At 37.3% G+C, this 15,815-nt stretch overlaps 1 protein-coding gene across 3 annotated transcripts in view; it reads right to left on the reverse strand.

Moving 5' to 3' along the window:
• MYO6 (myosin VI) overlaps positions 1 to 15,815 on the reverse strand; it is a 114,676-nt gene that overhangs the window by 34,606 nt on the left and 64,255 nt on the right. For all 3 annotated transcript variants that reach the window (XM_061989561.1, XM_061989559.1, XM_061989560.1), the window contains exons 12-17: positions 14,031 to 14,175; positions 6,525 to 6,682; positions 5,481 to 5,572; positions 4,911 to 4,983; positions 2,317 to 2,444; positions 1,388 to 1,483 (exon numbers count right to left, since the gene is read on the reverse strand). In XM_061989561.1, coding sequence (XP_061845545.1) covers positions 1,388 to 1,483; positions 2,317 to 2,444; positions 4,911 to 4,983; positions 5,481 to 5,572; positions 6,525 to 6,682; positions 14,031 to 14,175 — 692 coding nt within the window. The remainder of the gene's footprint in view (positions 1 to 1,387; positions 1,484 to 2,316; positions 2,445 to 4,910; positions 4,984 to 5,480; positions 5,573 to 6,524; positions 6,683 to 14,030; positions 14,176 to 15,815) is intronic.

Raw genomic sequence — 15,815 nt, forward strand, 5'->3', positions numbered from 1 at the left:
TTAGTGCAACTCTAATGCTGACTTCAATATTTATGAACAGAGGAGGTCAAGTCTGATTTAAAGAAAAATTGAATTTGCCAGATATCCCATAAAAATGATGTAATGTTGATGTGAAGAGAAACACAGGCCTCCAAAATTCCCTTGGACTGTAAAAACACAAGACTGGAATATAAATGCAGCCAGCTGAGCATTCTCACCACAAATCAGACTGTGAGAACTGCCACAAGTGCAATGAGAAAGAAACAAATAACAGGTGATGTACAAGGCAGCTATAGTCCAAAAGTTTTAAGGCTCAAGCTAAGTCTTTCCGAGGAAAGACACAAATTAAGTGGATCAACATATCTTCTGGACCAAAGCTACCTCATATCTGATTAGCTCTGACAGAAGTGCTTATATACTCATACCTGGCTCCTCTGCTCCTGAAGACACTCTTAAGGTATTACTAACATATCATGATCAGGCACACAGTTAAACACAGTGCACTTGAAACAAATGTGTTCCAATTTTATTTATTATTTTGCTACTGACTCGCTGAGTAGCCTCTGAAAAGTCAGATAGGTAATATAGAGACTTCAGTCTTCTCACCTGTAAAATGACCTACAGAACATACCTACTTCAAAACAGCACAGCAATCACTACCATTCCTGGAGTATTTTGAAGCAAATAAGAACAAGCTCAAAGTATGCATTTTCAAATGACAAAAAGACACCTTTGGAAGTAGCTTCCCTCTTATTCACTGGAGTTATAGACCAGAAAAATGAAGCATTATGTATCTTCTGTTTAAAAAAAAAAGGTTTTAAATACTGGCTTCAGGTGTTTCAATGTTTCTGTCTGATAAACAGTCAGAAAAGAACAAGAATCTGGAATGTATTTTGAGGGTAGTGACTTTACATATTTTGCATTCTTACTCAAATGATTCTATTGCCAGTAGAAATGGAAAACAAATATAAAATGTGATTTTTAATATAACATAAACAGTGATTGCATAGAAATATACGCATGCTTCTGAAAAGCTACTCTTAAGTCTACCCATACTTTTATATCACAGTATATTCCTCTCCCCAAGATGCAAATATCTGTTGATGTATAATTTGCAGTACATCATGAATCAATATATTTATTATTGACATCATTACCTATAGATTTTAAACAAACTTTTATACAGAGTACATCACCAAAACAGTCTGTACTCTGAGAAGACAAAAGAAACTGTCAAGTCTGCCACACACTCACAAAATTAGTTTCAAAGCTAAGACATCTCAACTCCCAGATTTCTCTTCTGATGAAAGGAAATTGTGTTAACCTATATGCATTGAAAAATACACCTATAGACACAGAAAAGTAATACAAAGCATAACGAAACAGACTTCTGTGTAAATAAACTTACCGTCTCATAGCAGACTGCTCCTGCAAAGTGTCGGATAATAAAGCCTTCATCATCTCTGATATTTCTGTGAACAGCCAATTTAGATTTTCTAGGAATCTGAAATTGAAAAGTTGAATTACAAAGAATTACACCAGAGAGTAAAACATCACCAGGACGTTGCCAGGAGCACTAGGTTGATAAAAGTGACACTTCCTTTAGTACAATTGTGATGATGCCTGCCATGCCTACTCAAACCAAGACAATACAAAAGAATGACAAAAATGTTTAATTGCATGGCAACCCAGTTAAATAAGATTAAGTGGATTTTAAATGGAAACTTAACAAAAGGCAAATGGATGACAATCTCACTTGTGTCCCTTTGCTTGCATTTTTTCACCAGGGAATTAACTTTTTTTCCCCACACTTCAACAGAAGTCATGTATAGAAATTTCAGTAACATGTATTAATCTTCCACAGAGTGCTGTATGTTAAATAAATAACAATAAACAGATTTGCCTTGTATGTTCCTTATTTTCATCTCTGAAGCGCCAACTAGACCCTTCCATGTGAGTGAAATATCCTCTAAAGCAAACAAATTTTTGAAAGGAACAACAAGATAGCTCCAAGATAGCTCATGTGATATGAAATAATCTAAATTAAAATGCATTTTTATTTCCTTGCCATGCATCACATGTTAACAAATCTCAAATGTCAATGAAGAATATGGCTTCAGTTTCAGCAGGATATTAGAACTGCTAGAAGACTTAAGCCTTCAGTGAACTTTTCAACAAACTTAATAACCAAACATCCTTAACAATAGAATGTGGATTACGGAGACTGGTGTGGTATGAGGTTTCCTACGAAAGGTTTTCATTAAATTGAAGTGTTACTATCAAGTGTTCCAAGACCAGTTTTATTAAAACAATACAGATAGCAAAAAAGAAACCTACAGAAAGTCTGAAATGTTCCTTGTGTTTTTGGTGTACAACTGAAGTGAAATGCTGGTCGCTTGGTTGGGGAAGACGATTTTCTTCATCCAAAATATCCAGTACACCTATTAATTTTGCTTCAATCAAATCTATTAAGAAAACAAAATATGTTTACAAAAATTTAGTAAACTCATATTAGAACTGAATATTACAAGTTTAAAATACTACTCAACTGATTCCGTATAAAAGTATCTAGGAAAAGCTGTTAATACAAAATACAAAAAGTCATTGCAAATCAATTCTATATATCTGAATCGTTGATTTATTCAATTGCCTACACATATCAAGTTCTGACTATAACATAAGGAAGAAGGGGAAAAAAAGATCAGGCCTAGATAGTTTGATTTTTACTCTGAGTCTCAAGTTGAATTTAGTCATCTAATTACTAAAAGGTGCTTAAATGTTTCTGTTGTATGAGCATAGGTCTTCATGGAATAATTGCTTATATTCTTGGGGAGTTTTTTTTAAGCTTTTCATCCACGTTTCACATGTCAAAACTGAAAGCAAGAAAAGGCACATACTTCCACTGACAACGGGATCCAAAGAGAAAAATGAAAAGTATTTGTTTCAAGGCAGATCAGACTTGAGCACACGGTGGTTTCGCAACTTTATGCAAGGGTATTGCCTTGACCTCTCACACACATATACAAAAACTCTTGAAAGCTGACAGAAATTCATGCTCTGAAACTAATAGACACAAGAATTTTGCACCTTTTAATTTTTTTTTTGTATTAAGTACAGAGCTGTCCTTGAAAGAGGAATTTTTACTACCTACTTTTTTTCTGAGTAAAGGAAGAAATGACTAACACTTGTACTGCTGTACTGCAGCAGTGCCTATGAACTCTTACCACAGACTGTAAACAGCAGGAGGCAATACATATAAAGCACAAAGACAGTCCCAATACAAAGAATTTACACTTACAAAACCTGAATAACCTAATCTAGCTTCAGAGATGACTACCATTCCACCAAAACATCCTAACAAACCAATGTTTGTTTCAAAGATTCTTCTATAGTGTTAAATAATTGTCCATGTAAACATAACACTCTTTTGTGACAGTTAATATTCCTACATGTTCACTACTATCACCAGCCTGGTCTGACATGTTAAACAATATCATATTTTGACAGAAATTAACATTATTTTTCCTACTCACTTCAAAAGTAGCAAAAAATTGTTTTCTCCTGACTACACAAGAATGAACATATATATGCTATGGTTTTAACATGTATAATTTTGTTAACTTGGATAAGCATAACTCATATAATAAAGTGTCAAATCTCTGGTGATGTCATATATTGGCTGGAATAATAAAAGAAGTCATGACTGAGAGATTGCTACTTGTCTCAAGTAAGCTGCTCAAACCTTTTCTGTGGCAGGAAAAGGCAACAACTTAGCTACAATCTCTAAAATCTCACCCATTTTCCCCACTATGAGTTAGAGAGAAAACTCTTCCAACTGGCACAAGAGAACTCCTTTTGATCCTCAGATATGTTTTTTAAAAAAAAAAACCAAACACACATAAAAACCACCATACACTTGCAGGAAACAACCCTTTTTATAGAAACAAAACAGTCTGAACTGTAACATTACTTTTGGGAACAAGCTCATACACACAGCTGTAAACCACTAGAGGATGCAAGATTTATATCAACAGTTGCTACCTCCTGTTGCTGTGCTTTTGTTTCCTCCTCCAGATACCTTCCTCTTGGTTTTTCACAAGATGGCCAGAGGTTTGCTTAACAAGGTTTGTTTTCAGTCAAGTCAGAGTTAGTGACTACAGTCCTATCTGACAAAGTGAAAACTTCTTCAGCAGAGCTATAGAAACTCAAAAGAACCAGACATAGAATGGTAGGGGTTGGAAGGGACCTTTAGAGATCATCTAGTCCAACCCCCCTGCAGAAGCAGGTCTACCTAGATCAGGTCACATAGGAACATCTCCAGACATTTTGAAACAGATTCTGAATCTTCTGCTCAGCCAGGACTGACTAGTTACCATAAGCAAATTACTGTAAATGCAAAAGCAAGATGAACTTTTGTTCACAATATACCAGTTTGCAGAAAAGTTGAACACAGAGGGGAAAAAAACAAAACACCACAACCTTAATCCTTTGGTGTATCAGTCTGTGTGAATCTAAAAGCAGCAGTAACATACACAGCTTGTTACCTGTGATTCATTAGTTTGTTTGTTCATTAGCTCAAAAATAGTGTGAGGAATGGGATGGAATCTTTTTTTTCGGTTATGGAATATTTTTCCCCAGACATCCTCACACCCTTCTTCATTTTATTTACTGCTTAGATGTTCCATTTGTTTTGCTAGAAAAATGCATAAGAAATTCACAAGTCTCAGCTGCACTTATTACACACTGAAGGATAACATGCCTCTATTATCAACCAGAACTGGAATGCTTTTCAAAGCTGGAAGAAGTCACAAGGTTGCAACACTCATTAAAAGCACATAATCACTAGTGCTATGCATATTTTGTCTCTTCTGCTTGAAGCTTTTTTTCTCCATGATACTAACAATTAGTATGACATTTCAAGAAGTACATACCTATGCAGTCCTGATTATCTACATAGCGCACTTCATTAACCCCCAGGCCTTCCTTCTGGTAAAGCTCTTGTTCCTAATTAAACAAAATAAATTTTGAAAGAGTAATTGAAAAGCGAAAACATCATTCACGATGCACTTTTTTTTCCCCACTAAAAATACTGTTTGGTTTTATTTAAACACAAAGACATTTTTAAATACGGCATGAATCAATACATATTTTAGAACTTCCTTCCACAGCTCAATGTACTCAGACTTCACCTCCTTAATGATAAACCCATGCGATTAGATATTCCCATTAGGTATGAGATATGGATTAGTTTACGGATGCTTCATTTTAATGAATGGTTAAAAAGGAAGAAGAAAAAAAGATTGTTGGTCTCCAAAGAGCCGTATTGTTTTCTGGCACAACCAAGTGTCACATGGTGCCAAAACAGCTGGTTAATTGACTTTTTTTGTAATCTAAGCCTAATGTGCAATCTTATGGACAGTAGCACTACTTTAAATATCTCCATTAAAAAAAATATCTAAATCCTCAAATATAACATATCAAGTACACCAAATACAACATACCTCTTTCAGAATCCTTTCATTAAAAAACTGCTGCAGTTTTTCATTGCAGTAGTTAATACAGAACTGTTCAAAGCTGTTGTGTTCAAAGTATTCTGAAAAACAGAAGTTAAGCTTCTATGACAAACCAGTGTGCCAAGAATTTTCGTTACATAGAAAATAAGAGAAGCTTCTCAGTGCTAATATTTAAAGATGTATTCAGATCCACATCTGTTTCTTTAAGTAAAATAAAAGCTTTTACAGATTTTCAAGTTGCATGTAGAAAAATACCACAGCTGATCATATTTCTAAGACAAGTAATAGACAGTTATATCTGGCAGCAAAACCAAAGCAAGGTGCTAGCATAGATAGAAACTATACCAATACATCCTCATGCAACTATGTTAGAACAGGTTGGCACAGGATGTCATAGTTCTAAAGACCTAAAAAACAGAAGTTCCCTTTTTTGCTGTTCTTGGACCACCTTAGCAGGGCTAGAGCACACCAGAAAACATGGCCTGTTCTGAACCTCAGGACAAAAAGCTTTACAGGAGCCATCAATGCCCATGACGTTTGGGCAATCAGGAGCCCAAAGTCCAACTCTGTAATGACAGGTAGCATTTCTCCAAAATTCAGAGACTTCATCTGCATCTCTATCCCTGTGCACTGGTCTTCTCAGGACTGAATGGGGAAACAGCATGCGCATGTAATATCTTTCTTAATTTTACTAGGTGGTCACAGTAAGATTCCTTTCTAAGTTTTTTGTCCTTCAACAGCTGTGTCTATGTAGACACTACAGGAATCATTAAAAAGATGAGTAGTTTCAAACTATCACTTATTAGTGTTATTAGGTCATCAAGAGGAGCTCTAGACCTCCACCACATTCTTGTACCTCAGGAAAATGAGGGTTTATCTACTCTTTTGACATCTTTCTTGAGCTCTTGCAAGACATCCCACCCACCACCAACAAAAAGAAACCCTCCCACTCTCCATTACAGAATTTATCATTGACTCTTTGGTGTTAATAATAGACAAGTAGAAAATGAATTATTTTTTAAGTTTACTTACCAAAACCAGCTATATCTAGAACTCCAATGAAGAAGGAAGAAGTCTCAAACGGAAAACATTGGTTTACTCTGTTTACTACATGGTCAAACAGATGACTATACACTGTTTTAGCCAAGGCATCACGAGCGTTGTTTGCTTGTTCCACTTTCAAGGGCACCCTAAAATAATAAAAAATACATATATTTTTCAGAATTCCTTATTCTGCAACACAGAGATAAGACTCTAAACTTAAAAGAATAAAATCCTTTCTAATTATTGTAAATTAGGATAGGAGATCACCCTGAGCTCTATGCCCAGGAAGGAAACAATCTTGCCAAGTTAGATTACCTGTAAAAAGAAAGAACACTGCTTTGCTATCACAAGTGAGATGTAGGTGTTTTCATATTCATTTAATAAATAATTAGAAACTACATTGATAATTGCCAGAGAAAGATATTTAAAATATAATCATTCCCATCTACACAAAATACTTCAATTATTTATTTATGAGCTGCCTCGTTACAATCAAACCTATAGTTCAGTTTTGCTCAGACGTCTTTGTTCTTATGCTTTCATAAGGGCTATAATCAAGGCTGTAAGGCTGTGAGTTAATCAGCAACAAAAGAAAAAAAAAACCATAGGTAAGGGAATGTGTTCTCCTCGTGAGAGATGCCACCCAGAAATAAGGATTATTATCCCAGTTTAGCAGTTAAAAAGACTCAAACAAACAGAAATTCCACGAGTCACAATTTCAAAGCATATAAAATGCATGACAAAACTGAGAGAATACCAGGAAAATATAACTACATATTCAACTATGTAGTTAAATATAATAATACATATAATACATATAATAATACATATCTGTTTCACAAAGTCAGTATAACAGTGACATTCTTCGAATGCATTTGGTACAAAGCACATTTAACCATCTCATTTCCTGGATAAATATACACATCAAGACTATCTTTTTTTTTTTTTTTTTTAATTAGGTTTCAGATAAACAGGTTAGGTTTCAGTACCAAAACAAAAAACAGTTACACCGTTCACACAAGAGGAAGCATCTATAGAAGTCTTCAGAATAATACAACTCACTTAAGAATGAAGCCTTAAGGAAGAGTGAATAAAACCTTAAAAAAAGATGTGAGAGTATTAAGAAAAATGAACTTTTGACTTTACAGTAGGATTGTAAATTGAATTTAGAGATTTTTAGGGATAGAGCCTTTGCTAACCAAACTGGTAAAATATGCAGAGAGGAACAGACAGATATAATGTCAAGATCTTTCTCACACCAAATCTTTGTCATGAAGAACACAAGGTGACAGCTGTATGCCAAAAGCTCTTATGCTTTTTCTAAATATCTCAATCAGTTTGCTTATGAGAATAAATGACTTTTCCCCGTATAACTTTTTATAACTTCTTCCCAAATACCTTGCCTCTCATATCCGTGGACCATCAGCACTACAATGGCAATTAATCAATGAACAGACTTTCTAGTTAACGTGGTAGATAGACAATCACGGAACTTCTCAAGCATGCAGCAAATCTAACTTTAAAAAAATACCACTGATCTGAGCTGTTTATCTAGCCCTAGGTACAAGGTTCGAGATGTCACCTCTGCAGAACTGCCCTGTCGCCCCCTCCAGGTAGTTTTCTGTACAGGGGAGTACAAAGAACTGGCAGGTCAGAAAAGGAAAACTTAGTGCTACACAGCTTACCCATATCGCATCATTTCCTTCACTTCTCAGGATTCAAAAGCACTAAACTAACTCATAATTACTATTTCTGCATTTTTTCAAGGATGATACTTCTGATGCAGAAACGTGAGACTAGTGGAGATCACTTTCTATTGTGACTGCTAAGTCAGGGAACCAGAGACTTCGTTCACCGAGGCCACCTGCAGCTACATTACATTAGATAGTAATTAGCTTTAACACACAATCTTGTCTTCCACACTAAGTATCTCCTGACTTATCTTATGGTAACAAGTACTGACAGAAATCTTATCTTATAAATAGAAGGAAGGTACCTTTACATTCTGTTCTGATACGTTTAAGAGATCAGAATACTAATTCCCGTGTCAGCTGCAGGGCTGTTACATAATACAATACACTAAAATCATGCATGCTTTCCATTTATTTCTTTTAAATACCATGACAAACAGTCATACTTCTAGAGCATTTATTTATAAAATTTCCCTTTTCTTAAAAAAAAAACCCCGATTCTGCCATTATTAACTGAAATTCCAGAGACTGCAGAACACTCTATTGTTATTTTAAATTTCATAGTATGCAGTAGTAACCCATGGAAAGAAAATGTAACCCTGCAATGCATTTTTCAGAGCTGAAAGCACAGAACTAAAAAACAATGCTCAAATTGCACTGAGCCAGTAGGTACAGAAGAGCTTTATTACAGTGCTGACATTCAGAATGAGTAACTTCCTTCTCACAAACTTGCTTTCCCTCAGCTCCTCCTTTCCTCTGGTCTGCACACTGACAAAATAATCTCTTTCTTTCTCCTGTTTCTTGTCTGGAAGATATATGGGATGATATATTTTCCTACCTCTATTTCACCTTCTCCCTGTCTTCTCCATCCATCAGCTACTTGTAAGGAACAGGGAATAATTTTTTACAATTTCTAAGCTATTTGGTAAGGCTGCAACAAACCTTCTTGCTTGGTTTTCATACTAATTTGTTTAGCAAGGTTTCCAGTGATTCAGAGAGTCTAAGGTCTAGGGGAAAGGGCTCTCACGAGTTGGATTTATCCTGTGGACAATTCCATGCTGTTCCCAAACATTTTCCAGAACAAATAAACTGCAATTAAAATACATATAATTTGCCCATGGTTGATAACAATTAAGGGAGAGAGAGAAGATGAAGTGATATCCATCAGCTACTGTCATCCAATACAGTTACTGCTTCACAAATAAATTGGTCTGGTGAAACAACCCTACCTAGTGAAAAGCCTAACTAATTAAAGAATATAAGCAAAAAAAAAAAAATACACAATGTTTTTTCCAAGAGAGGCTTCAGTACCACCAACTCCAAAAATTTAAAGGAAAAAAAAGGAGTGTTTTGATAAGACATACTCCAAAAGAAGCGGGAGGACCAGGAATGATATTAGTTAGATTTTCCACACTGTAAAGCAATTTATTTCCTGATGACAGAGTCCTCTTTGAAAGTCTTCTTGGAAACAGAGAAACTGAGTAAGAGAGCAGTACAGTGTGTTTACAGTATAAGAGTTGTACAGGATTTTGAGTACTATCGCATTCTTTCTCTCTGCAAACACACTTTACATGGATGGCAAAAACATCAGCCAACAAGGTGATTATTATGCATTTTTGGGAAGACTAACAAGGACAAATAAACATAGTGCAGCTGTCAAGTCGACCTGGTAGTCCACTGCACATCAGTATTTAATACAAACCAGAGACAGCATCTAGCATCACCCTCTTGCTGTTCCCTGTTGGCTCCACTGTGCCCAGCAGAACAAAGCCTTTGTTATACTCTGAGCACAGTGATTTCAGCTGAACTATTTATTCACTGTGACCTATTAGGACTCACATGATCTACTTGCACACAAAAAGTCCCTCAGAAAGAGAGAAATGAGTAGCCCTTTGGGTTGCTGGAACAATGTGCTTGTCAAAACTCTCATATATATAACAATCAAATAGTTTCTAAACCATGCTACCAAAGAAAAAACTGTTGGCTATTTAAAAAAATACCAACTTATTTTCCTCATACATGCAGTAAGCCACATGAGAAGATATTAGCATATGTTTGCTTTTAGCTGCACAAGTTTAGAAAAGGCTAGAGAAAGAGGCTTAATGCATTAATCCTTTCAGATGGTGGAAGGAGTCCTCTGAATTGTTTTTTGCCATACATAAAATAAAGCACTGGGAAAAAACAAGATCTATTGGCACAAAACCATAGCTCCTTGTGTTTGTAGGCTTTTGAAAGAGTGCACTGCTAACAACACTCCAGGCTTATCAGGACAAATATGCCCAGTAGACTTAATCCAAAGTGAATTTGAAGCTGTAATAAAAAATATATTTGTCCTTAAAAAACCTTCCTCAACAAGGTCACCGGAGATGTGGTGAAAGGGAAGCAGTATATTACGATACACCTTTGTTTTGGTGCTGACATGTCCCACCACTCTCAAAAGGAAACTATATAGACACACTTCACCTTTATGTTATGTGTACAACAGCCAAAACTAATCTATTCTCAGACTCCATAATTCACTGAGGGCATTTCCATTGGGTTACCCCCTGAACCCAACATGGATGCAATCTGTTCTAACCCCTTCTGCTTAAAGTTAACACTTTTGCTAAACAGGAATGAGAAAAAAAAAAGGTATTTTCAAAAAACAGTGATCATTCTGAGCTAAGAACACAGAAAATATCTTGGCAATGAGATTAGCACCCAGAATTATTTTCACAAACTGAAGATCTAAAAATCCACAAGACAGATTTTGGTAAAGGAAAGAGTGTTGTGGTATACTTGGGAGAATTCAAAAATAAAAAGGCAAGATGGAGAATGACCAGCTAAGCAGTGAGAAGAGAAAGATCAGCAGCTATAGTAGATCATAAGCTGAATTAAGTAAAAAACACTACCACCTTTAAAAAACTCATCAATTCTTACACCTTCATGTGTTAATATGAGTACCCTCTGTACTGTATAATATATAATTTTCTACTCTGATTTTATTTGTAATACTGGAAAAGGGTTCTCCCAGATTAATATAGCAAAGATTTTGCTGTCAATTTGGACATTCTCTAGAAGAGAGCAAAGAGTAAAATATTTGCCAGTGGAGGCACTTTGTCCTGCAAGACCCATGTCTTCCTACGTACAGAAGCTGTTATAAAGAGATAAATTATTTGTGACTTTCCATATCAGCTGGTAAGGCAGCAAGATGATAGTAAGAGACAATCTCTCATGACCTGGGGGAGAGGAGGAATTTATAATGATTTTCCAGAAATGCACTATTGAAAATATTATGAAGAGATGTAGGTCTTGAGCTTTTAACTGAAGGCTGAATAATCCCTCCCCAACTGCTACTTGCCATTTGTGACTGCATTATGACTTTTTCCATGGTAGTCACGACGAAGCTCCAACTCTTGAACATCCCTTCTTTCAAAGTACAGAAACAAAGAGATCATCAAGAAGTCTACTTGTTTTCTCTATCTAGAAATATCCCTCAAAGGTCAGTTTGGTAATAATGTATCACTGGAATAAGAGTCTATACCCACGCAACACCTAAGACTCCTGGACATGAGTTAATTCAGAAGAGCTTCTGCACTCCCCTAAAAATAAAAAAAACCCCTAAACTATGATGTTCATACAGCACAAGCTGCACTGATGGTTTATTATGCTCAGGAAGATCAGTTTCACCCTGGAGATCAGGAAGTGGGCACTGAGTAATATTTCCACTACACCTATTCTCTTTTCATTTATCGTTATTGGTTAGAATTAGGTAGAAATTAAGATTACTTCTCTTGCGAGGAATGAGCTCTTGATCAGTGGAAACCTTCATTACTCAAATCCATTAGATCCCTTGAGGACTAAAAAAGTCAATGCTCTCAAGTGCTCAAAGATCAACTTTTCACCTCATAAGTCTGACACAACCTTAGTATGCATTAATTAATGGCTGCCACCTTTACTGGCCACAGTGACATACCAAGGCTAAATCACTGTGCAGTTACTTTGTTTCAGTTCACAATTTTATGAAATGTTAACAAATACTTGATGCTGTAAGACAAAAATACAAAAAGCAGTAGTAAATGCCAAAATATGTAAAATATGCTAGGAACTTATATAAACCACATTAATACAAGTAGTTCATTATGGCTCCCACATATTAAATGTCTGGTGTAATGTGCACAAAGTTGTATGTTTGATTCTGATTCTAAAACAATCTGATCGTTTCCATAAGTCAATAAGAAGCACACATGCATTCTTCCAGTGAGCAAAGTGGATGTTAATTAGCTTCCTAATTAAAAGATTGATGCATTCAGCTAAACATAGAAAATTACTCAAATGTGCTCAAAGCTGTTTAGCCTGAGTTCAGCTTTTGACATGTTTTCTCTAACTCCAGAAAATACACAAAATAGAAAACCAAATGTTAAAATACAGAGTTCAGTCACATGTATCCCTGACAGCTTGTGTGCTAGGAAGATCAATCTCAACAAGAGAAAATTTGTGGTGGGAGCTAGAGGTTTTTCATAAACACAAGGCAACTGTAGTGAGATAATTTTCATAAAACTCAGTTTCACCAGAGTCATAGCTTCCATGGTATTGAAATGTTATCATCGGTCCATGTTTAAACATGATCTTTGCAATTATTCTTTCTCCTTGTGCATACAGAAAGAAATCATTATCCTACTCGTGTGCCTAGGGAGTTACCTTAATAATAACTTCTTGCCAAAACGAACTGAATAATCCCTGTTTTTTTAAGGTCACTACTTACTTCAATAGTGATGCCTTCTTAATGGATACTGAAAAAAAAAAACCCCATAACAAAACAAACACAAAACCCAAGCCACATTCTCTTACATTTTTCCCATTCCATGAAACAATATTGACTTCACAGCTAAGATGAAATGTAAAGTAGTGCATTTTTGGATTACCATTTGCAGTGGTGTTTTTAAGTCTGAAACTCAGATTCTGAAGAATTACGCGTGACAAACACAAGGACATTGATCACCCAGGCACTGAGAAGGGTGGATATACTATCCTCTAATTAGAGCATCCGAGACCTAATATCACGGAGGCAGCAAACCTGGGAGCAGGGTGCAGCTCCCTTGACAAGAAAGATACATCCAGTATTGCCTTAAATAATTCAAGCACAGCATTAACATTCCTTGATAAGGTGTATTTATTAAAGCTATTAGCATATCTAATTTTCTGTGCAGGTTATGGATTTAACAGGCTGCTACACTCTGTTTGGCCACACAGTGTACCCACTGACATGTGAGAAATTGTATAAAACGGAATAGTGACTTAACTCAAAGCTGTTCTGAAAAACAAAGGCCATTTTAGTCAGGTACAACTGCTACTTCTCCAAATAAAACAAAAAAATCTTCAATAACCTAACAACAACAAAACAAGCAAGCCTGGGCTGCTAAAAATGTGCATTTGGAGCGATTCATTTTTGGGGTTTTTTAGTAAAAGAAAAAAAAGCCTTGCTAAAACTCTGTCATCTCAACATCAACAGGATGGGAAAGCAAAGGATAATGTTTCTGTTTTGAAGGGACTAACAATGTAAGTCAGCTTGTCTTCTGTACTCTTATATTTTTATACCATGCTTCTGTACTTTTATTTTGTAAACCACGTAGTAGGCGTTCTAAACAGCTGCACTTCATGTAACTTCAACCCCCCTCACACTTGCAAACGGTCAAGCGAGAGTCTGAGGCCACTCTTCCCCAAGGGAAAGCAGAGACAGCGCCCAGAGGCAGCCCCGTGCGGTTCCGCCCGCCGCGTTCCCGCCCGTCCCCGCCCCGGGCCGCGGCCGCCGCGCCGCACTCACTTGATGACCGTTCCTTTGGCGCCCCCTGCCGTGGTGAGCATGACGCGCGTGGTGAGGCTGCCGCGCAGGTCCTCCTGGTCCAGCCCCAGCAGCGCCGCGCAGCACTCCAGCGCCGGCTGGCTCCGAGCCTTCAGCGTGCAGCCGCCTGCGGGCGAGCCACACACAGCGTCACACGGCGCCGCGCACCGCACCGCCGCGCACACCGCACCCTGCACCCCCCGCCCCCGCGCTGTGAAAGCGCGCCTTCGGCTGCTGCCGCTTCGGCAGGTTTATGGGAAGTTCTAGGAAAAAACGTCGACCCTGCCATCACGACTAAAAGTAACATCAGTTTTGAAGGAATTGCTTCGTGTATTAAGTGTGAAGAGAAAGAAGAAAAATCCCCCCAAAAACACTCCAAAACTAACAAAAAACCCACCCTGAACAAACAACAGCAAAAAAAAAACCCAACCCTGCAAAACACCTTCCCCAAAACTATGCATAAAAGTCTGTATTTCTCCAATGTTGTTCTAAACACACACTGTTCCAAAGCTAATCTGCCTGGGAGTGAAAGAACCATCCCAAAATGCACAAGTCCTAATCCACAGAAACTAACTGTAGTGATGATTTAAACTTTTGGATGTAGATGTTCCTGTACTCCCTCAGACCTCCTTGCTGTGCAGCAGAAGTGCCTGGCACAACCGACCCCTGGCACTTACATTTTCAGATAAGAGTATGTACATTTTCCCAGGTAAACAGCTGAGGGGTGTTTCTTCCTTCTGTTCTGTGCCACAGCCTTAGCACCAGAGCTCATCCAGCCACTACAGCTTCATAAATCTCTACCTGAAGTGCTCAAACACTTCAGCAAAATCTAACAATGTCATGGCAGGATTACAGTATTTATTTCCCATTGTTCTCTGTAAAATTTATTTCCACAGGTAAGAGATTAAAAGGGCTAAGTAACATCTAACCTGTAGCAAACAGCTTCTGTTTGGTGTTTCCCAGGTTTCTGAAGCAGCGACAGAACTTTATAGGGTCTCTGGTAATACTGCCTAGAGCAGTTCAAATGGAGCACGCTCTTGTGTGTACACATACAAATGCAGAGTAAGGCTTGCATTTGAAATGAACATTTTAGAAGTTCAATAATTTATTCCAGGGGAAAAAAAATGGCTTTGAATTTCAACATTCAGAGAAAATAATTCTAGTGTCCTTGTTCCCTTCTCTAAACCCTGGCTTTCCTCACTGTCTGCTCTTCCCACTCTCCTTGTTTGATTGCCTCCTGAAATTGTCTCTCCACTCACATTTGCACCTTTTTCACTCTGTCCTACCCTGTCAATCCCAATGTCATAGCTCACAGAAGGCCTAAACAGAGAAGCTCCCAGTCAGCCAAGCCCCATGAAGCCACTACCCTTCTTTCTCTACCCCCACATCTTCCCAGGTTCATTCACATTAATCATGTTCATTTCAGTTATCTTCACGAGGATGGCAAGATCATGAACTAGGGAAGTTCATGAGTGGGAAGGGAAGGGAAGGGAAGGGAAGGGAAGGGAAGGGAAGGGAAGGGAAATTTCTACAGGTCTGTGGTGATTCTGTGCTTAGGGTCAGGAGTTAGTGAAATCTGTAAGGTTAGGACCCATTTAATTCATCTAGTTCATCACATAAAACATCTTTTTAAATGTTCTTTGGTATGTACTTCCTGACAAGTTTACCAAGTTTGGCAACAGCTATAAGTCCTTGAAGTAGGACTAAGAGGAAGCAATTTCACTGTACCTTGACTATTTTGCAACTGGAGACAAAGATCTACAATAC

This window comes from Colius striatus, chromosome 2, assembly GCF_028858725.1.
Source record: "Colius striatus isolate bColStr4 chromosome 2, bColStr4.1.hap1, whole genome shotgun sequence".
Classification (NCBI taxonomy): domain Eukaryota; kingdom Metazoa; phylum Chordata; class Aves; order Coliiformes; family Coliidae; genus Colius; species Colius striatus.